Below are 22,500 nucleotides of genomic sequence, written 5' to 3'. Positions count from 1 at the left end.
AAGTAAACAGATCATGCCAACAGTCCAATACACGTCAACTGGCGAGTCTAATTCTTTCACAAGTGTGCTGATATTATTTATACCATTTCTAAACTAATGCAGCAGTCTGCATAACAGTAAATCTTCTATTTTTCGTAAGAATAAAAATTGAAAGTGGAAAGCCAAAGAAATATAAGAGGGGCCTGGGGATGCGACTACCGAACAGAGAACTTGTTACTTTAGTGCCAGGAATGTCGTTCTTGTTTATTCTGGACCCTATTCGGAAACTGGCATCTTTTTGAAATTTGAGGAAGATTTCTAATGCTATGTATTAACTTAGTCATTCTACGCTGAATGTTTTCTAACGAATTTATGTCCATTCTGTAATATGGAGACCAGAACTGAGCTGCATAATCTAGGCGAGGCCTTACTAATGATGTATAAAGCTGCAGTATAACCTCTGCACTTCTGCTGCTTACACTTCTTGATATATGTATATCCCAATAATCTATTTGCCCTATTACGCAAGCTTAGGCACTGCTGTCTTGTGATGAATGGTTTGAAAAACCGACAAGTTGAAGATTGAGACACTTATGCAACATATGGGAATCTTTATTCAGGAAACGCTTCGCCACACAGTGGCTTCGTCAGTCCATACAAAGGAGAATCTTGAAGAACAGGAGGAAAACGAGGTAATCAGTCCCTCAGCCTCGAGCCGATGTGGTCAGTCCATCTATCTTGAATTTATCAACGTGTCGGTTCTCTGAACCAATAATCTACAATCCTGTCAGACACTGCAACTTCTTGGGATCTTAATACTTGGGAATTCTTCGCTTGCCTAACCCTTGGGCACGACCTACTTCCACACTGAACAAATGTGACACCACCTATAACTGCTGCACCTCTCCTGCCTAGGGTTTATAAGCTCCTTCTCCGCACTTATGCCGTATTCTATTCAAGATTGATGGACTGACCACATCGACTCAAGGCTGAGGGACTGATTACCTGGTTCTCCTCCTGTTCAAGATTCTCCTTTGTATGGACTGATGAAGACACTGTGGCGAAACTTTTTCTCAATAAAGATACCCAAGAGTTGCATATGCGTCTAATTTATCAACAAAGTAGAAAGGCGTAAGGAGAGGAGGAGTTCGTGGTAATCAGTCCCTCAGCCTGGAGTCGATGTGTTCAGTCCATCAATCTTGTAGAATGTACAGCATAGGGCCGTAGACGTGGCTTATATACTGTAGCGAGGCGAGGTGAAGCAGGAGGAGGTGGGGGTCATAGTGGTACCATCCACTAGTCGAAGTAGGTCTTCGTCCAAAGGTTGGACAAGTGTTAAAGAAATCTTTGTAACAAGATCCCATGATGCTGCAGTGTGACACGTTTTGCTCTCCTGGAGCTTTGTCAAGCCGTAACGGCTTGACAAAGATCCTGGAGAGCGAAACGTTGCCACAATAAAATGTCACATTCGTTGCACTTGTGTCCTTTTATTTTACATATTGTCGGTAATTCTACCAACATTATTACAACACTGCAGAAGGTCTACTCACAAACTTATCCTATCTCACTTCCAAAGCTACCCAAGATTTTAGACTATAACCCCACTCGGTAGATCATCAGATGCAGCATTCTCCACCTGACCTCAACATTCTGAACCTGACTATAAATACTTGCGTACCTTCCACCCCAGGTAGATCTGTTTGCGACTTGAAAAAGCCCACTGTGTGGGTGAAACGTTGTCAATAAAGGATCACATTATAAGAAAATAAAGGAGGAATACTGCAGGAGGCCTGTTGGCCCATACTAGGTAGGTCCTTTACAATTCATCCCACTAACAAAACATTTGTCCAACCCAATTTTCAATGCTACCCAAGAAATAAGCTCTGATGTGCAAGTCCCACTCAAATCCAACCCCTCCCACTCATGTACTTATCCAACCTAAATTTGAAACTACCCAAAGTCCTAGCCTCAATAACCCAACTAGGTAGACTGTTACACTCATCAACTACCCTATTTCCAAACCAATACTTTCCTATGTCCTTTCTAAATCTAAACTTATCTAATTTAAATCAATTACTGCTGGTTCTCTCTTAGAGAGATATCCTCAAGACCTTATCAATATCCCCTTTATTAATACCTATCTTCCACTTATACACTTCGATCAGGTCTCCCCTCATTCTTCGTCTAACAAGTGAATGTAACTTAGGAGTCTTCAATCTCTCTTCATAAGGAAGATTTCTAATGCTGTGTATTAATTTAGTCATCCTACGCTGAATGTTTTCTAATGAATTTATGTCCATTCTGTAATATGGAGACCAGAATTGGGCTGCATAATCTAGGCGAGGCCTTGCTAATGATGTATAAAGCTGCAGTATGACCTCTGGACTTCTGTTGCTTACACTTCTTGATATAAATCCCAGTAATCTATTTGCCTTATTATGTACGCTTAGGCATTGCTGTCTTGGTTTAAGGTTGCTGCTCACCATAACCCCCAAGTCCTTTTTGCAATCTGTATGGCTAAGTTATACATCTTTTAACTTATAAGTGCTAGGGTTATGGACACTCCTGAGCTTCAGAACCTTGCATTTGTCTACATTGAACTGCATCTGCCACTTTTCTGACCAAGAATAGAGTTTTAAATCCTCCTGAAGTTCCCTAACATCTACATTTGAATCAATTATCCTACCTATCTTTGTGTCATCGGCGAATTTGCTCATATCACTAGTAATTCCCTCAAAGATCATTGATATATATTATAAACAATGGGCCCAAGACTGATCCCTGTGGAACGCCACTTGTTACAGATCCCCACTTGGATTTAACCCCATTTACGGACACTCTGCTTCCTGTGTGAGCCATGACTCGATCCATGAGAGCACTTTTCCCCCAATGCCATGAGCTGCCACTTTCTTTAACAGTCTATGGTGCAGAACTATCAAAAGCCTTACTAAAATCGAAGTAAATATCAAATTCTTTATCGTGGTCAACAGCCTCAAAAGCTTTACTGAAGAAAGTTAAAAATTAGTTAGACAAGATCGGCCTCTTGTGAATTCATGCTGAGTATCATTAATCAAGCTATGCTTATTGAAATGGCTTCTTATAATCTCAGCTATAATTGACTAGTAATTTGCCTACAATTGAGGTCAGGCTTACTGGGCGGTAATTTGACGATAACGACTCGTCCCCCCGTTTTAAAAATAGGAATTACATTAGCCATCTTCCACATATCAGACACTACACCTGTTTGAAGAGATAAATTAAAAATATTAGTTAATGGTTCACAGAGTTCCATTTTGCATTCCTTAAGAACCCTTGAAAAAACCTCATCAGGACCCAGCAACTTATTTTGCTTCAGTCTGTATCTGCTTCACAACCATTTCACTAGTGACTGATGTTACATAATTTATCTTCTTCTGGCCCACTATAAAAATTAATTACTGGAATATTGTTAGTGTCTTCCTGTGTAAAAACCGAGAGAAAATAATTATTTAAAATCGAGCACATTTCATTCTCTCTGTCAGTAAGATGCCCATAATTGTTTTTAAGGGGACCTATCTTATCTCTAACTTTTGTTCTATAGACCTGGAAAAAACTTTTTGGGTTAGTTTTAGAATCCCTAGCAACTTTAATTTCATAGTCCCTTTTAGCTTTTCTTATCCCCTTTTTAATGTCCCTCTTAATGTCAATATACTGATTCATAAGATGACCCTCACCTCTTTTGATACGCCTATAAATTCCCTTATGCCCTAGCAGATATTTCAGCCTATTATTCATCCATTTTGGGTCATTTCTGCATGTGTGTTTATATTTCCACTGGGATACCAACATCGCCCAAGCACAGAGCATGGAGATGCGCCGCCCACTCCATAATCTTCAGACCACAAGGTGGACAGAACTGTACTGGACTATGGAAAACAGCATTGTGAACCCTAGTACAAAGTGAATCAAGATGCAACTAAGCTAGCTATCAGAACAAGAGCAGATAGGATCGAATCAAGCTCAGTAATTCTGTCAGTAATTCTACCAACATTAATACAATCACACAATAGTACTTCCTCACCATCAATCATACCACCCTCAATCTTAACCAACATCAACAAAGATATTTGTTGAAGAATTGAGACACTTATGCAACACATGGGAATCTTTATTGAAGAAACGTTTCGCCACACAGTGGCTTCATCAGTCCAATACAAAGTAGAATTGGGTAAGGAGAGAAGTTTGAGGTAATCAGTCCCTCAATAAAGATTCCCAAGTGTTGCATAAGTGTCTCAATTCTTCAATTTGTTGGTTTTCAAAACCATTCATCACATCTGTCAGACACTGCAACATCATGGGATCTTGGTACAAAGACTTCAATGCTTGCCAAACCTTTGGACGATGACCTACTTACACTAGTGGCAGGTCCCACTGATCCCGCCTCCTCCTCCTGCTTCACCTCATCTGTCTGCAGTATATAAGCCACCTCTCTGGCCCTATGCTGCAATTCATACAGGTCCCGAGTGTATATTTACCGATTCATAGGCATCTTCCACCCTCGCCCACCTCACCCTAGCGTTGTTCAGCACATTCGGAACATGGAACACTGGAGCACTGCACACACATGCGAAGCAGCACCAGATAGCCGCATACATCTGGACACTCTTGCTTCCTCCCAAGAACTCGACACTTTCACCAACACAGACGTTAAAACTCTCCTCAGACACCTTCCTCCCAAGGCTCCTGGTGCCTCTGGCCTAAACCACATTATCTTAAAACACATTCCTGACTATCATTACTGCCTACACAAACCTCCTCAATGCCTCCCTTGCCTCTGGATACTTCCCCCTCCCTCTTCAAAGCTGCTACTGCTATCCTCCTTCCTAAACCCAATAAAGATCACTCTGACCCTAGAAACTATCGCCTTATCAGCCTCCTCGAAACTTTAGGAAAACTCTTTGAAAAACTCATCAATTATCGCCTTCGCAGATACCTGGAACACAATTCTCTACTTTCTGATGGCCAGTTTGGCTTCAGAACAGATCCACACAGGATGCCATTAACATCATTCTCAACTACATCCACATAAACACAAAACAAAGAAACAGTAAAGCCCTGGTTGCAAAAGACGTTGAAAAAGCTTTTGACACTGTCTGGCACGAAGGGCTCAAGTACAAACTCTGCACTAACTTTAACCTGCCTCTCACTACTCAAACTCCTCTGCAACTTCCTAGACGGCCGTACCATGAGAATAAAATTCCAAGGCTGTTACTCAGACTACTTCACACTAAATGCCGGAGTACCCCAGGGATCTGTCCTCTCCCCTACCCTCTACATTTTATACACTAACGACATTCCAACACCTGTCTCCCTCAACTCCATCACACTAGCCTATGCAGACGACATTACACAACTTATCACTCATGCCAACATAGATACACACGCAAAACGCAAAATGAGGTAGACAGCATAGCCATCTGGGAACAAAAATGGAGGATCAAAACCAATGCAGCTAAATCCAGCATTACGTATTTTAACTACAGGAAACATGATCCTCCATTACCTGTCGAGCTCAGAACAGCTGACACCCGCACTTACATCCCCATCACACAATCTGTCACTGTTCTTGGCGTTAATCTTGACTACCTTCTTCGTTTACACGGACACATTCACTCAAGGCATGCAATAGCTAGCAAGGCCCTTGCGGGCCTCTACAAGCTGAAACATGCCTCTCAACTCGCCAAACTACACCTCTACAAATCCCTAATACGTCCTCTGATAACTTACTCTCCTCTAGCCCTCTCTCTTGCAGCAAAAACAAACTGCAGCGTGTCCAGAACAAGGCGCTGGGCTGGGTGCTTGATGTCAGATGGAAGGACTTCGCCACAAGCGAGTCTCTCCATGCCCAATTGGACATCCCTGCGCTGAATCTGTACTGGAAGACACTCAGTGACTGACAGAGACAGACAAACTTGAGACAAGAAATGACTACTGGACCTCTCTCCTTGACGAAGACATTCGCAGACCCACAAACCAACAACCTTTTCCACTCCTTGCATGATCCTGCTCCTAACCCTATTTACAAATAACCTTGGATTCACTGACAGGTACCTTCTATGACAGGTACCCTTCTGTGATCCACCTTCGCCTTCGCTTTGCGTTAAGACATGGCTCAGTTCTACACTCCTCTAGCGCTAAACGTCGCTTGTCCCTTCCTCCCCACTCACCCCACTGGAGTCCCAACAGAAGAGGCTGAATTTCTCTTCTCAATATCTATCCCACGATCGCCTTCGCTGCTGGGTTAAGCCCTGGCTCTATTTCTAAGACTAAGAACACTCCTCTCCAGCACTATCCTTCGTCTGTCCCGTCTTCCCCGCTCATCCCATTTGGGATCTTACCTGAACTTTCGTTCGTTCGTTCCTATGCTGCACTTCCTACAAGAGTGATGGACTGAACACATCGATTCCAGGTTGAGGGACTGATTACCTCAAACTTCTCCTCTCCTTACCCAGTTCTACTTTGTATTGGACTGATGAAGCCACTGTGTGGCGAAATGTTTCTTCAATGAAGATTCCCATGTGTTGCGTAAGTCTCTCAATTCTTCAACTTGTCAGTTTTCAAAACCATTCATCAAAGATATTTGTGTAGATGAATGGTTCAGAGAACCGACATGTTGATAAATTAGACATGTGTCTAATTTATCAACGTGTCTGTTCTGTGAACCATTCATCTACAATCCTGTCTGACACGGCTTCATATTAAGAAGCATAAATAATAGGAGTCCTCAGGTTGTTCTTCAACTCTATACATCCTTGGTTAGATCTCATTTAGATTATGCTGCACAGTTTTGGTCACCATATTACAGAATGGATATAAATGCACTGGAAAATGTACAAAGGAGGATGACAAAGTTGATCCCATGCATCAGAAACCTTCCCTATGAGGATAGACTAAGGGCCCTGAATCTGCACTCTCTAGAAAGACGTAGAATTAGGGGGGATATGATTGAGGTGTATAAATGGAAGACAGGAATAAATAAAGGGGATGTAAATAGTGTGCTGAAAATATCTAGCCTAGACAGGACTCGCAGCAATGGTTTTAAGTTGGAAAAATTCAGATTCAGGAAGGATATAGGAAAGTACTGGTTTGGTAAGAGTTATGGATGAGTGGGACAAACTCCCAAGTACAGTTATAGAGGCCAGAACGTTGTGTAGCTTTAAAAATAGGTTGGATAAATACATGAGTGGGTGTGGGTGGGTGAGAGTTGGACCCGATTAGCTTGTGCTACCAGGTCGGTTGCCGTGTTCCTCCCTTAAGTAAATGTGACATGACCCGACCCGACTAGGTTGGGTGCATTGGCTTAAGTCGGTAGGAGACTTGGACCTGCCTCGCATGGGCCAATAGGCCTGCTGCAGTGTTCCTTCGTTATGTTCTTGGGATCTTAAGAATTCTTCGCTTGCCTAACCCTTGGGCACGACCTACTTCCACACTGAACAAATGTGACACCACCTACGTCTGCTGCACCTCTCCTGCCTACGGTTTATAAGCTGCTTCTCCGCACTTATGCCGTATTCTATTCAAGATTGATGGACTGACCACATCGACTCAAGGTTGAGGGACTGATTACCTCATTCTCCTCCTGCTCTTCAAGTTTCTCCTTTGTATGGACTGATGAAGCCACTGTGTGGCGAAACGTTTCCTCAATAAATATGCCCAAGAGTTGAACATGTGTCTAATTTATCAAAGATATTTGCCTTTGAACCCTGCTGTGCAGGCAAAACAAACAAGGATACCATTGCTTATCTACAACTGATAAATTAAGATTGTGGCTTATCCACAATTTTTTCAAAAAAAATTTTAACACTGGTCGTCTCCCACCAATGAGGGTTATCCGACAAAAACACTTTAGCTGTCACTCAATCACTCTTGCTGAAAGGGCACAGACAGCACAGTTCAGATGACCCTCTAAATTGCAACATTCTTACCCTTCCGAGTGCAGATGCTGTAGTTCTTACCTGCAAGACAAAGTCCAGCTAACTAGTTATGTGAATCCATCAATAAAATGTTTAACACGTCTACAATAAAGATACCCAGATGTTGCACATGTGTAATTTTAGAACATGATACTGTATTATTGTAACCATGGACGAGTGTAATTTAATCAATAACAATGCGACTAGTTGACGACTAACCCTGTCGTTTTGGCCCGCTTCATGGCGAGCGAAAAATCACACGACATTAACCCACAGGACCACCAAATCCTAAAAAAATCACCCACCCAGCAGAGTTTGGTGTTTTACCGTATGGCCTCGGATCAAGGTAAAACACCTAGCTCTGCTGGGTGCGAGATTCTTGGAGGATTTGGTAGTCCTGTGGGTTAGAGCGTCATGTGCTTTTCGCTCACCATGAGGAGTGCCAAAACGACATGGGTTAGTCCTCGGCTAGTCGCAGTGTTCTTAATGATAGTGTATATGGATTTCAGCAAGGCGGAGTCCCACATCGGAGACCATTGAGGAAAGTCCAGCACACCGAATAGGGTTTTTTTTTTTTTCCTGGACAGAGGCGTTGCCGACAGATAGGCAACAGAGTGTTTGTGGAAAAAGACACTTATGTACAGTTCAGGACATTTATTAAAGGAAACGTTTCGCCACGAGTGGCTTCTTCAGTCCTAATACAGAGAAAACTAAGAAAACACATATATATATAGTGGCAGGAGTCAGGTGAGGTGACGTGTGAGTAGTACTAATAGTAGTAGTACTAGTACTAGTAGTACTAGTACTAGTAATGGAACTAAGGAGGTGAGGCTAGAGAGGGACCTGCTGGCATCAAGTAACACCAGTTCCCAGGATGGGTAATATCCTCTTGCTTAGTAATTTTGAAATACTGTAACTACCGGATTTTTGCTTTATAGTGTTACTGACAAATTAGTGCAGCTTCAATGCATTTTCTCCGTCTTAAGTCGTCTTCTTTAATAACTAGTTTAGCTTCATTGAATTTCATGAGGTGTCCAACATCGTCTCTATGTTGAACACATGCGTTTTTGCGGTCATCATTTCTGCAAGCATTTTTGTGTTCTGCTATCCTAATGTCCAGAGTTCTGGCTGTTTCCCCTACATATACTTTGTCACACACCCCACATGGTATAGTGTAGATTCCTGCACTTGTGCCAGAATCATGCTTGGGTTTTTGTATCTGGTTCCTAATAGTAGTTGAAGAGCTGGTAGATATTTTAGCCAGTTTTCTGTCAAACATTTTTGAAACATTAGTGGCAACGTTGCTGACCAGTAAAACGATGTAACTTGGAGGCTTTTCTTCAATTTGATAGGTGTTGGTCTTGCTGAGGATACGTGTTGCACGTTTCCTGCAGTCACGTATGAAGTGTAGGGGAAAGTGTAGTGAACTAAAAGAGTTGGTGATGTATGTACATTCTTCTTCTAGGAACTGCAGACTGGAAATTCTGTAGGCTCTCAGAAAGCCAATAACTACCCCCTCTTTTAGTTCTTGTGTCATGGTGAGAAGAAATGTAGAAGATCATTCTTGTAGGTAGGCTTCCGGTAGACTTTAAAAGAAAGTTTGTTTTCCCGTGCGTAAGAGAACGTCGAGAAAAGGTAACTGGTTGTCCTTCTCCTCCTCTAAAGTAAATTTAATAGTAGGTTCCAGCGTGTTGATAGTGTTGAGGATGCCCTGTACGTCAAGATTTTTGGGTACAATGACCAAAATATCATCTACGTACCGCATCCAAGTAACTGAACGAGAGATGTTACTGAGGATCCTCCTCGATTCCAGGTCCTCCATATATAAATTGGCAAGAACTGCACTAAGGGGGGGATCCCATGGCTAGTCTGAACGATCTTCTACATTTCTTCTCTCACCATGACACAAGAACTAAAAGAGGGGTAGTTATTGGCTTCTTTCCGAGAGCCTACAGAATTTCCAGTCCGCAGTTCCTCGAAGAAGAATGTACATACATCACCAACTCTTAGTTCACTACACTTTCCCCTACACTTCATACGTGACTGCAGGAAACGTGCGACACAAATCCTCAGCAAGACCAACACCTATCAAATTGAAGAAAAGCCTCCAAGTTACATCGTTTTACCGGTCAGCAACGTTGCCACTAATGTTTCAAAAATGTTTGACAGAAAACTGGCTAAAATATCTACCAGCTCTTCAACTACTATTAGGAACCTGATACAAAAACCCAAGCATGATTCTGGCACAAGTGCAGGAATCTACACTATACCATGTGGGGGGGTGTGAAAGTATATGTAGGGGAAACAGCCAGAACTCTGGACATTAGGATAGCAGAACACAAAAATGCTTGCAGAAATGATGACCGCAAAAATGCATGTGTTCAACATAGAGACGATGTTGAACACCTCATGAAATTCAATGAAGCTAAACTAGTTATTAAAGACGACGACTTAAGACGGAGAAAATGCATTGAAGCTGCACTAATTTCTGTCAGTAACACTATAAAGCAAAAATCCGGTAGTTACAGTATTTCAAAATTACTAAGCAAGAGGATATTACCCATCCTGGGAACTGGTGTTACTTGATGCCAGCAGGTCCCTCTCTAGCCTCGCCTCCTTAGTTCCATTACTACTACTACCACCACCTCTACCCACGCGTCACCTCACCTGACTCCTGCCACTATATATGTGTTTTCTTAGTTTTATCTGTATTAGGACTGAAGAAGCCACTCGTGGCGAAACGTTTCCTTTAATAAATGTCCTGAACTGTACATAAGTGTCTTTTTCCACATCTTGTCGGTATCACCATACCATTTCCTAACAGTGTTTTTGCATAAACGGGGAGAAATCGGAGTGGGGAAGCGTCACGAGCGGTGTTCCACGGGGGATCAGTGTTGGGCTCCTTGTCACAATTTACACAAACGACATAGACGAGGGTATAAATAAGACATAAGCAAGTTTGCTGATTGCACCAAACTAGGCCGTCGAATTCATTCTGACAAGGACACTAGTGTGCTTCAGGAAGATCTGAATAGAATGGTGGAGTGGTCAGTGAAGTGGAAGATGAAGCGTTGGAAAACTAAATAACCATAATATTTATAAACTAAATAATGTAGATCTTAATATATCTGATTGCAAAAAAAGATTTGGGAGTTCTGGTTAGAAGTAATCTAAAGCTGAGACAACAGTGCCTAAGTATTCGAAATAAAGCGAACAGAATTCTTGGTTTCATATCAAGAAGTATAACAGGAGACCGCATGTTATTCAACTATATATCGTTGGTTAGGCCTCATTTAGATCATGGTGCACAATGCTGGTCGCCGTATTTCAGAACTGATAAATGCGCTTGAAAATGTACAAAGGATGATGAGGATAATCCGTACCATGGGTGAGGTTAGAACCAGCTATCAGTCTCAAAACTCCAGACCGACACGTTATCGAACACGTCGGTTTGGAATTTCATGACTGATAGCGGGTTCTAACCCCCACTCGTGGTGTGGTTTGTTTGCAATCATGTCATTACGATTTTGCGAGTCATAACGAGGATCCCATGTATCAAATCTTTCCTACGAGGATAGACTGAGGGGCCCTGAATCTGCACTCTAGAAAGGCGTAGAATTAGGGGGGATATGACTGAGGTGTATAAATGGAAAACGGGAATAAAGGGAATATAAATAATGTGCTTAAAATATCTAACCAAGACAGGACTCACAGCACTAGTTTCAAGTTAGAAAAAAAATTATATTCAGAAAAGATAAAAGAAAGCACTGGTTTGGTAATAGTTGTGGATGAGTGGGATCAACTCGGGTAGCGTCACTGAAGGTGACGTAGTGTGTGTAGTTTTAAAACTAGGTTAGATAAATACATGAAGGGGTGCGAGTGGACCTGACTAGCTTGGGCCAATGGCGGTAGGGGACTTTGACCTGTCTCGCAGAGGTCAGTAGAGCTGCTGCAGTGCTCCTCCCTGGCTCCGAATCAGTACTCTAATATCAGACAGGCGTAGAATTAAGGGGGATATTGTGGTATAAACCTTGGTAATAAATACCGACAAGTTGGTTTAGAAAGACACGTAAGCAAACACTAACATATTTATTAGAAAACGTTTCGGTCCTGGAACCTTGATCACTTCTAACATACAGAGGTAGAAAGACATTATATATATAGGCGGAGAGTGAGATGTGACGCACGTGACCTGAGGAATGTCATAAGAACATAAGAATGGAGGAACACTGTAGAAGGCCTACTGGCTCATGCGAGGCAGGTCCTTATCAAAAGAACCTCTACCTATGATGAGGACGGGTAGACGATGAAATCATGTGACTCCTGTGTTGTTGGGCTGGTGCTGCTTAAGTATCATGTATGCCAATGTTTTTGAAACTACAAAAATTCAAAAACATTGGCATACATGATACTTAAGCAGCACCAGCCCAACAACACAGGAGTCACATGATTTCATCGTCTACCCGTCATCATAGGTAGAGGTTCTTTTGATAAGGACCTGCCTCGCATGGGCCAGTAGGCCTTTACAGTGTTCCTCCATTCTTATGTTCTTATGGCATTCCTCGGGTCACGTGCGTCACATCTCACTCTCCGCCTATATATATAGTCTTTCTACCACTGTATGTTAGAAGTGATCAAGGTTCCAGGACCGAAACGTTTTCTAATATGTTATAGTGTTTGCTTACGTGTCTTTCTAAACCAAGGGGGATATTATACAAATAACCCACACAGAGAAAAGCTTATGACGACGTTCCAGTCGTCATAAGCCTGCCCCCCCCCCCTCATCCTCCCTCTCTCTAGGGTTATTTGTGTACTGTTCCAGTCACGGTATTGTGCCTTTAAGGGGAGATATGATTGAGGTGTATAAATGGTAGGAATAAATTATGCAATTCAGTTTTGGTCACCATACTACATAATGGATATAAACGCATTGGAGAATAGAGAAGACCCGCATTTAAAACACGAGGCGGGGTGGAGCATAACCAGGTGCTTCTCCAGTCCCGGGTGATCCTAATTACGAACAACAAACAGAGGAATAGAGGAGCAATGCAGCAGGGCTACTGGACTATTCTCGGCAAGTCCTATTCCCGCTCCCTTATTCTTCATCATGTATTTGTTTAATCGGTTTAAAGGTAGCTACCCAAAATTCTTGCTATAACGTTTCAATTTATTTCAATCATTCACAACTATATATTACCAATATAGATACAAAAAAAACCCACTAGCTTTGATAGAGATGCAACTGGAAAAACTGCCAAACACTAATTCTATACGAGTGAGAAAGGTGGGTATGAATGCACTGTGCCCTAACACTGCCCAAACCTACTGCCGTGCTGCTATACGTACCTTCTATGGCATGGGCCAATAGGCCTACTTCGGTGATCCTTTATTCCTGTTTTAAATACTTTCCAAGAGTCAAATGGAGGGTAAAACTTACAATAACAATGCTGAAGGTAGGGACTAGTGCTGCGCTCAACGGCTACCCGCCACACACTGAGACTACACAACCCACTTCACCTGCCTGCCTGCCTACCACCCAGGTCACCACACCTACAGGTGAGGTCAGGTCAGCGTCTTGCCCCCAGGTAACATCCAGTTGGGTGCCCAGGCCTCCCCAACAAGGAGACTAGCGAGATGATAGTTACCTTCGTTACATTCAGGCTGTTGAGGGTCGTCCATGACGTGTGGGTGAGTGAGCGTGCGGGGCGACGTAGCAGGAGTGAGGTGCAGTAGTGAGGGTGAGCGCCAGTGACCCAGCCCAAGTGTACACCCCACCACTACCACTGTTGTCACTACTGCACGCCACCACCACTATTACTACCACAACCACCACTCCGCCACTCGCACATCTAATCCTCACAATCAAAATTCACAACGACTACACAACCCTCAACCACAAACATACTTCCTAACCCACCACGCAATACCTGCACCAAAAGATTGGAGATTGATAAGTGTACGAGTGAGGGCAGAGTTGTATACCTTAACGATTATGACGTACCCTGCCTGGCCAGGACCAGGGTGGTGGTGGTGGTGGTCAGGGGTGTGGGCAGCCAGGGATGGTGTGGGCGTCGGGTGGTGAGGGTTGTGGGTGTTGAGGGCTGTGGTGGTAGTGTGTGTGCTGGTGCCACCACGGCGCTACCAGGGGTTTTGGCCCCCTCTACCACACGGCCACACCTGATTGGTTCACCAACTACACCCCCAACGCGGCTACCTCCTTTCCCCCCTCCACATGACCCAGGTACCCTGCAGCCCCTCCCCCACAGTCATCCATACGTGCCCTGGCTCTCAAGGGGAAAGGGGAAAAGCAGTGTGGGAGGTGGGTACCCTAAAAGTACTCTCAGGTCACAGAAGAGCCCACTACTTCACCTTATCATTGTTCCCCTCCCCCACCTTGTTTACCCGTTGTCATGGCGACCCCAACACTGACCAAAACAAACGCCCCTTCCCGAGCTGCCGGGCGGCAGCCCCCCCCCCCTAGGTATGGCACGCACTGGATAACTTCACCTCTAGCCCAAACCTTTCTCACTTAACCCGACCTTTCACCTTAACCACTTAATCCATATGACCTGACCTCTTCTCACTGCCCTACTGAAGTCTCTCAGCTCAAGCTAACACACTTCATCAGCATATTATCCTCTTTATTGTCTTCAATGTTTGCTGCCAATCAGCAATAAAGATATGCACAAGTGTGCACTAGTGTGAAGGTGAAATGTTTCAGAATAAAGAAACCTAAATGTTGCACGTGTCTTGCTTACTTTTTTCCACTTCACAATGTTGCCTGTATATACCCTCTATGTCCCTGTCATATGCACAAGTGTTTTATTAATCAATTATAAAATTCACCTTGTGTGAGGGAATATGACAAGGAAAGTTACAGTGTGGGAACAAAACAAAGCTATCATATAAAACTGTTGATGTATCTAATTTTGCTAAATCATAAAACACCATAAATGGTGGTAAGGTGTTGGTATCAAGAGTACGTTGGTGCTGTCTTACATGACAAAACTTGATATGGTCAAATATCAGATATCTTTATTCCGATACGTTTCACTTACACAGTAAGCATTTTCAGTCCAATGTAGAGGCAGCAGAAGCAGCAGAGATGTAAAGATAATGTAATCAGTCCATTACTCTCAAGGAAGTAGTTTTTATATTGTCTGTCCCTCAGTCTGGAGAAGTTTTCTGCTACACAGTCTGGAATATTTCCAGTGTTCCAGACCATGAAGCAGAACTCTTCTCTAGGCTGAGCGACTGACTACCTCATAACTACTTCCTAGAGGGTTATGGACTGATTACATCATCTTTATATCACTGCTTCTGTTGTCTCCTGAAGGTGCCTAGTGTGTAGGTGAAATGTTTCAAAATAAAGAAACCTAAATGTGTCTTACTTATTTTTTCCACTTCACAATGTTGCCTGTATATACCCTCTGTGTCCCTGTATTATTTGTAACTTGTAACCGCTTGACAAGATTCATAATAAAGTGTCACTTCAGTTCACCACGAGCCATTATCATCAAATTACCGCCCAATAAGCCTGACGTCAATTGTAGGTAAATTAGTAGTCTGTTATAGCTGATATTATAAGAGTCCATCTTGATAAGCATAATCTGATTCATGATACTCAACAATGGATTCCGAGGGGCCGTTCCTGTCTGACAAATTTACTGACTTTCTTCAGTAAAGCATTTGAGGCAGTTGACCACGATGAAAATTACTATATTGTTTATATGAATCACTCACAACACTGTTAAAGAAAGTGGCAACTTATGTAAGAAATAGTAGCTAGAACGGTGTATACTAGAAACTCTAACTACACAATAGAGCAGAAAAGTAGCGGGAAGGACCTGGGAGTGGTAATGTCAAAACCACCGTTGAAAAAAAAAATCTTATCTCCTAACACACCCCATCATCAGCTAACTATATGAATACCACCTATTCTCTTTGTATCAAGCGCACATCCAAAACAAAACAGACTTGCTCTCGATATCTGTGATCCCCCTAATTTACAATATAGCTACTGCCTAATAAATCTTAAGTTAGCCCTAGGTTTGCCCAAGATACTCTCCCAATATAAGGAGCTTTAACAGAAACATTAGTCCTTGTGGCTTAGCGCTTCTTTTTGATTATAATAATAATAATTTAACAGAAACAGTGTATCATGCCAAGACTTAACCATTCCCATTACTAAATTTACTAATTGTAATACTGTATTCTTATATGTTTTGTACTACCTCATTATTATAAGTCTAATAAATCACTTCAGTTACCTAGTACGCAATAAGGTATATTACAATGTACTGCTCCATAACCTGTGTCAATACAGAGTAAGAATTAGGATTAGTCTGCCCGAGATGCCTAGGCATGCTAGAGGCCTTCTTTGTAATTAATATTTTACAAGTAAACCACACATTGTAAGCCTTGCATGGAAATAAACATTTTCATTTCATTTTCATTTTCAGGGATCATAACAGTGTCACTATCATATCTGCGATGATGATAGGATCAATAATAACCCTAAAAAACAAGGGATGCCAAGCCAATGATGATCCTTTATAAATTACTTGTTCTCTCTAGGCTGGAATACTACTGTATATTAACATCTCCATTCAAGGCAGGTGAAATCGCAGACCTGGAGAATGTACGAAGAACCTTTACTGCACATATAAGTTCCGTCAAAGACCATAACTACTGGGAGCGCTTGGAAGCATTTGATTTGCACCCACCGGAGCGCAGGCGAGAGATGCATCATAATCTACACCTGGAAAATCCTAGAGGGACTGGTCCCAAATCTACACGAAAGCAAAAGACTGGGCAGACGGTGCAACATACTCCCAATGAAAAGTAGGGGCGCCATTAGTACACTAAGACAAAACACAATAAGTGTCCGGGGACCAAGACTACTCAACAAATTACCAATAAACCCTTGGTTGTTTTCAAGAGGGAGCTGGACAGATAACTAAAGTCTGCCTGACCAGCCAGGCTGTGGTTCGTACATTGGACTACGTGCGGCCAGCAGTAACAACCTGGTTGATCAGGTCCTGATCCACCGGGAGACTTGATCAAGGACTGAGCCGCTGGAGCGTTGACTCCCACACCCTCCAGGTAGGTATTGGGGAAAAAGTCCTGTCATAGACCGATGCGTGGCTGGCCCACAAAGTAGAGTTTGCATAAATGAGGTGAAATCTGAGTGGGGATCAGTCACAAGTGGTGTTCCACAAGGATCAGTTTTAAGTACATTGTTGTTCATAATGTACATTAATGACTTTGACGAAGGAATAACTAGTGATATAAGCAAATTCGCTGACGATACAAAAATAAGCAGGATAATAGATTGTTAGGTAAGACACATATGCAACAGTTAGGTATCTTTATTTCGAAACGTTTCGCCTACACAGTAGGCACTGCAACACAAGGGTATCTTGGTACAGACCTACAATCAACTTCGACAACCTTTACTAGTGAGAACGGCTGGATTTGAGAGGGACCTGACCTCCCAACATCTGAGTTCTTACCTCTTCTAGTGACCTACGTCTCACCTCTTGGCGCTATTTAAGGCTCCATCCTGTCACTTCATCTCCATATTGTTTCATACCATGGAACAATGCTCTTCTCCAGACTGAGGGACTGACCACCTCAAAACTTTAAGGGTGATGGACTGATTACATCGTCTTCAAGTATCTTCTGCTTCTATCAACTTTTCTGTACTCGACTGAGGAAGCCTACTGTGTAGGCGAAACGTTTCGAAATAAAGATACCTAACTGTTGCATATGTGTCTTACCTAACAACCTGTCGGTATTTTATACCATTTTAATGTTCAGGATAATAGATTCTGAGGAAGATGCCACTGGACTTCAGGAGGATTTAAACAAGCTCATGTTGTGCAAAAAAGGTATACAATACCGACAAGATGAAATTAAGACAATGTGCAACATCTGGGTATCTTTACCTCATTAGGCTTATGGGGAACACAAAACCCACTACGGCGTGGTTACACACCTAGAAACATGGCACAAACTGAGGTTCAAGATATGGTTCAACTTGAGAGGAGAACCATACTGACTCCTGACTTCTATCAACAGGGAAATGCATACCATCTTGAAGAGAGTCATGGAGACAGACCGCTCCTTTACTCTGGAGGAACTGGATTCTCGGCAGATCACCAAGGGTGTAGTGATGTGATACCTGCTGGTGATGCCCATCGAGGCAGTAGCAGCTCACCCCAGAGTCGTGTCAGCTCAGCGTCTCAAGGCAAAGTCGGCAGGCAACGCACCAACCCGGCAGGTCCTCATTCAGCATGTAGGACTGCTGCCATCCCAGCTGGACCTCGGTTCTTGGGGCAGGTATGATGTCAGGACCTTCACGGCAGAACCAGTTCGCTGTTACAAGTGCCAGCATTACGGACACCTGGGTGCACTCTGTCCCAACAGAGTAATCTGCGGTGTCTGCAGCCAGCCCCACCCTACCGAAGAATGCATCACCAAGCAGAGCAGGCAAAGGGTGGAGGTCGTACAAAACCAGGCGATAAGAACTATGCTTGGGGCCCCCATCTGGACCAACACAGTATGTCTCGGATCTGAGGCCCGGCTTCCTTCCCTGGCTGACAGAGTAGGATACATAAACGCCTGCAAAGTAGCCACGATTCTGCATTCTGCACCGGCAGCAAGGTACCCCACTAAGGAGACGGATATTGACAACCATGACACAAGATCCCACTCTCTTCACGGACTACTACTGGATTCGTTCGTTTTGTGCTGCTGGGCAGAAGCTGCTGCCTATACAACTACTCCTTGAGAAGAGTTGTGACCTTCCTGTTGCTGGGTACCATCCACCACCTCCCTGGCGCCCAGATTCAGCCGATGTTTGCATCATGCAGCTACCCATCTCTAAGCGTCTCTGCAGTCAAGACACCCTCAGCAATCATGCTGAGACAAGCATGACACTGGCAGAGGGAGGCACATGTGCAGTGTATTTCACAGATGGTTCTGTCGACCCTGACAGGAAGAGAGCAGCAGCTGGACTGTACCACAATGGTCACACACAAGGCTGGCGACTCCCTGACCACTGCACGATCCTTCAAGCTGAGGTGGCGATTCAGCAGGCATTGTCACATGCCCTAAGACATCGACTCCGACCTGTCATACATGTTGATTCCACCTCTGCAATCAATGCCCTCTCCCATCCTCAACCACAGGACAATGTTCACCTCATCACATCGATCCTGAGCATAATGACAGCCTTAGAAGTTCAGGGTAACAGATCGACATTGAACTGGATCCCCAGCCATGCTGGCATCCGGGAAAATGAGGCGGCGGATGATGCAGCCAAGGCAGCAACAGACTGTCCACGTGTAAAGTAAAAGGACACAAGTGCAACTAATGTGATATTTTATTGTGGCAACTTTTGTCACTACTACTACTACTACCACTACCACTAGTATTGCACCTCACTCTGAGCCTATATATGCCCTCTGTGTCCATGTATTGTCTAATGGCTTGATAAAGCTCCTGGAGAGCGAAACGTTGCCACAATAAAATGTCACATTAGTTGCACTTGTGTCCTTTTACTTTACATATTGTCGGTAATTCTACCAACTTTATTACAGACTATCCACATGTTCGGATTACTGTCCCCATCAGCCTACGACAGACCAAACTGGTGGCCGCCAGAGCCATGAAACTTATGGGGGAGGTCTTAGGTGATACCCCATCTCAACAGTGGTACCGAGCAGCTACTCAGGGAGAACTCCCTCCATGTGATAGAAGCTCGTCCAGAGCGCAGTGTACCGCCATCCATCGGCTTCGTTTGGGCTTTCCCACAGCCAAGATGATGGTAGACAAGGCTGAGGAGGAGATGTGCCAGTACTGTCAGCACGTTGTCCAGCGGCCCCTAACACACTATCTTCTGGAGTGCGAAGTTACTGAGACACTCCGCAGGCAACTAGGAGTGATATTCCCTCCCGAAGAGGACCCAGAGATGACTGCGGCCACACTAGTGTACCATGGAGTCAACGAACCAGACAAGCTGTTACCGGTGACAACGACATATCCTCCTCGCTAGTGTCCTTAGTGAGGAGTACATATGGTGCTGTCGCCTGAGATGCACAAGTTGAACTGACCAGAAGAGTGCTTGAGCAGCATACGTCGCATCATTGTAGAAACCTTTCTCCCTCGGGAGCCAGAGACGGGTCATCGCAAGATTGAGACCCGTGCCAGGACTACGGTCTTGGCGAACATTATACATACTTCTGGCTAGTGTGACTGTAAATGGTCCAAGTCGGACCGAAACGTCGTCGTAAGCTCCTCTCTTCTATGTGCAGGTTATTTGTGTACGTTACTCGTCACTAACTCCAAGGCTGAGGGACTGATTATCTCGTCTTTTGTATATATTTCTACTCTCTTCCCATTATGTCCTCGAATTTGTATTGATACAGCCATTAGATAGCGAAACCTCTAAAATAAAGATGCCCAGATGTTGCACATGTCTAATTCTTCATCTTGTCGGTACTGTATACCAAACCTGCACAACATAAGACCTGATGATTACCTCTAACTCCTCATCCTCTTACACCCTTCTGATTTGTATTGGACTGTTGAAGCCACTGTGTGGCGAAACGTTTCTTCAATAAAGATTCCCATATGCTGCATAAGTGTCTCAATTCTTCAACTTGTTATACTCATCTAGCCTTCAAGGGGGCTTACTGTTATGACTGCGAAATGCTCTTCATCCAAGGAACCAGGGCTACCCTCCCTATCGTTTGGTCGCTCTTGTCATAAACACCAGCAATTCTAGCTCCACTTACCAGTGTTACTTCTTGTAGTGCTCCCACAATAGTGTCAAAGGCACCAATGAATGGGTTATCATCCGACAAAGTGCCGTGTCAGTTGATTCTCCGTGGCGAATGAGCCAACAATGACACAGCGGGAAGGATTGGGAACATGGACACACTGATGAAGTGAAGGCCGGAGAGGGAGTAGTGGCGAAGGTGGTGACCATCAACAAGTTTTTTTACCAAATAAAATTGGGTACGTAAGCAGTGTTGCTTGATTGCTTGAAGAGTGAGACATGTGCAACAGTTGGGTATTTTTATTGTTGAATCATACGTTTCGCTTACGCTGTAAGCTTCTTCATTCCATCAGCCTTCGAGAAATAGCCTCTGAGGTGGTCAGTACCTCAGCCTTGAGAAGTGTTCACCTCCATAGTCTGGAACAATGAACTACTTCTCAAGGTTGATGGATTGATGACATCGTTACCTCGCTACTGTGTCTACTACCTCCAATTTATTCTCTGTATCTGACTGAAGAAACCTACTGCGTAGGTGAAAAGTTAATCAACAATAAAGATACCGAACGGTTGCACATATGTCACTCTTCAACTTGTAGGTATTAGATACCATTTTCAGGACACAGCAGTGTTGCTTCTATCTTACGCTATACAAGTATAACACAGTGAGAATATAAGTGAGCTTTATTTACAACTTATACTACATCACAACTGATAGCTTTCTTACATCAAGCGGTGGCCATGAAGAAATAGAGAAGTGAGGGACGGAGGTGGTGGCCATGAGTGAGAAGTGAGGGATGGGGGGGGGGAGCGTGAAGGTGAGGATGACACAGAGGGAAACATGAAATCAACAACGTGAAGGTTACAACTGTTGACAAGAGCACTAGCGACAATGCTAGTCATGTGAAGACAAGTGGCATCTCTCCCTCTCTCTCTCTCTCTCTCTACACACACACACACACACACACAAACACACACACACACACACACACACACACACACACACACACACACACATTGACGCAACACACCTAAATACGCATTCATACCATATATCTCAGTGAGAGAGACGGGAGAGGACCACGAAAAAAATGGGAAAGGATAGGTAAATGTTTTGTGAGCATGACAAGAGGGTTGGAGCACGTGCTGATGTTGCCTCTCCAGCTCAAACACTGTCCGATTCCTCTCTTCTCTCCATCCTCCTAGCATTTGTCACTTTTTTTTTTACAAAGGGTTCACAGCACATTTCTAAGTTACCACAGATTAGGTTACAACGGAACAAACTACAAATACGAGATAAAAAGCAGCATGAACAGAAAACGGGCAGCCACTGTACGCGGCTGACGTAAAACAGTCACATTTCAACTGTTCAAGGTTCCGGCAACAGTCACCCATGTGACTGCTTTTACAACAGTGCCATGATGTCTTTGGTTAAGAAGATGGGCTGTTCACTGACACACACACACACACACACACACACACACACACACACATACACACACACACACATACACATATACACACATATACACACACACACACACACACACACACACACACACACACACACACACACACACACACACACACGCACACGCACACGCACACGCGCACACACATAATGGTGACAACAAGCTCTATACAAAACTTCAATACATCAATAATCAACAATACCGATGATACGATCTCTGAAAATAACTCTACAGAACGATTAAGGATAGATTTTGGCAGAGGCGAAGTGGCTAGTTTATTGTGCACTCCATATCCATCCATCCTGTGGAAGGT

The 22,500-nt window shown here is 43.6% G+C and overlaps 1 protein-coding gene across 12 annotated transcripts in view; it reads right to left on the bottom strand.

The window, feature by feature from the left end:
- The window catches only part of HnRNP-K (Heterogeneous nuclear ribonucleoprotein K), a gene marked incomplete at its 3' end in the record, with an annotated part of 884,016 nt that overhangs the window by 104,200 nt on the left and 757,316 nt on the right, over positions 1–22,500 (bottom strand). The window contains 1 exon segment of one of the 12 annotated variants that reach the window (XM_070091468.1): positions 13,933–13,956. Coding sequence is in view for 1 of the 3 variants with exons in the window: in XM_070091463.1 (XP_069947564.1) it covers positions 13,577–13,610 (34 nt within the window). 12 annotated transcript variants of the gene reach the window in all.

This window comes from Cherax quadricarinatus, chromosome 35 (genome assembly GCF_038502225.1).
Source record: "Cherax quadricarinatus isolate ZL_2023a chromosome 35, ASM3850222v1, whole genome shotgun sequence".
Lineage (NCBI taxonomy): Eukaryota > Metazoa > Arthropoda > Malacostraca > Decapoda > Parastacidae > Cherax > Cherax quadricarinatus.
This window is presented reverse-complemented; position numbering and strand designations above follow the sequence as displayed.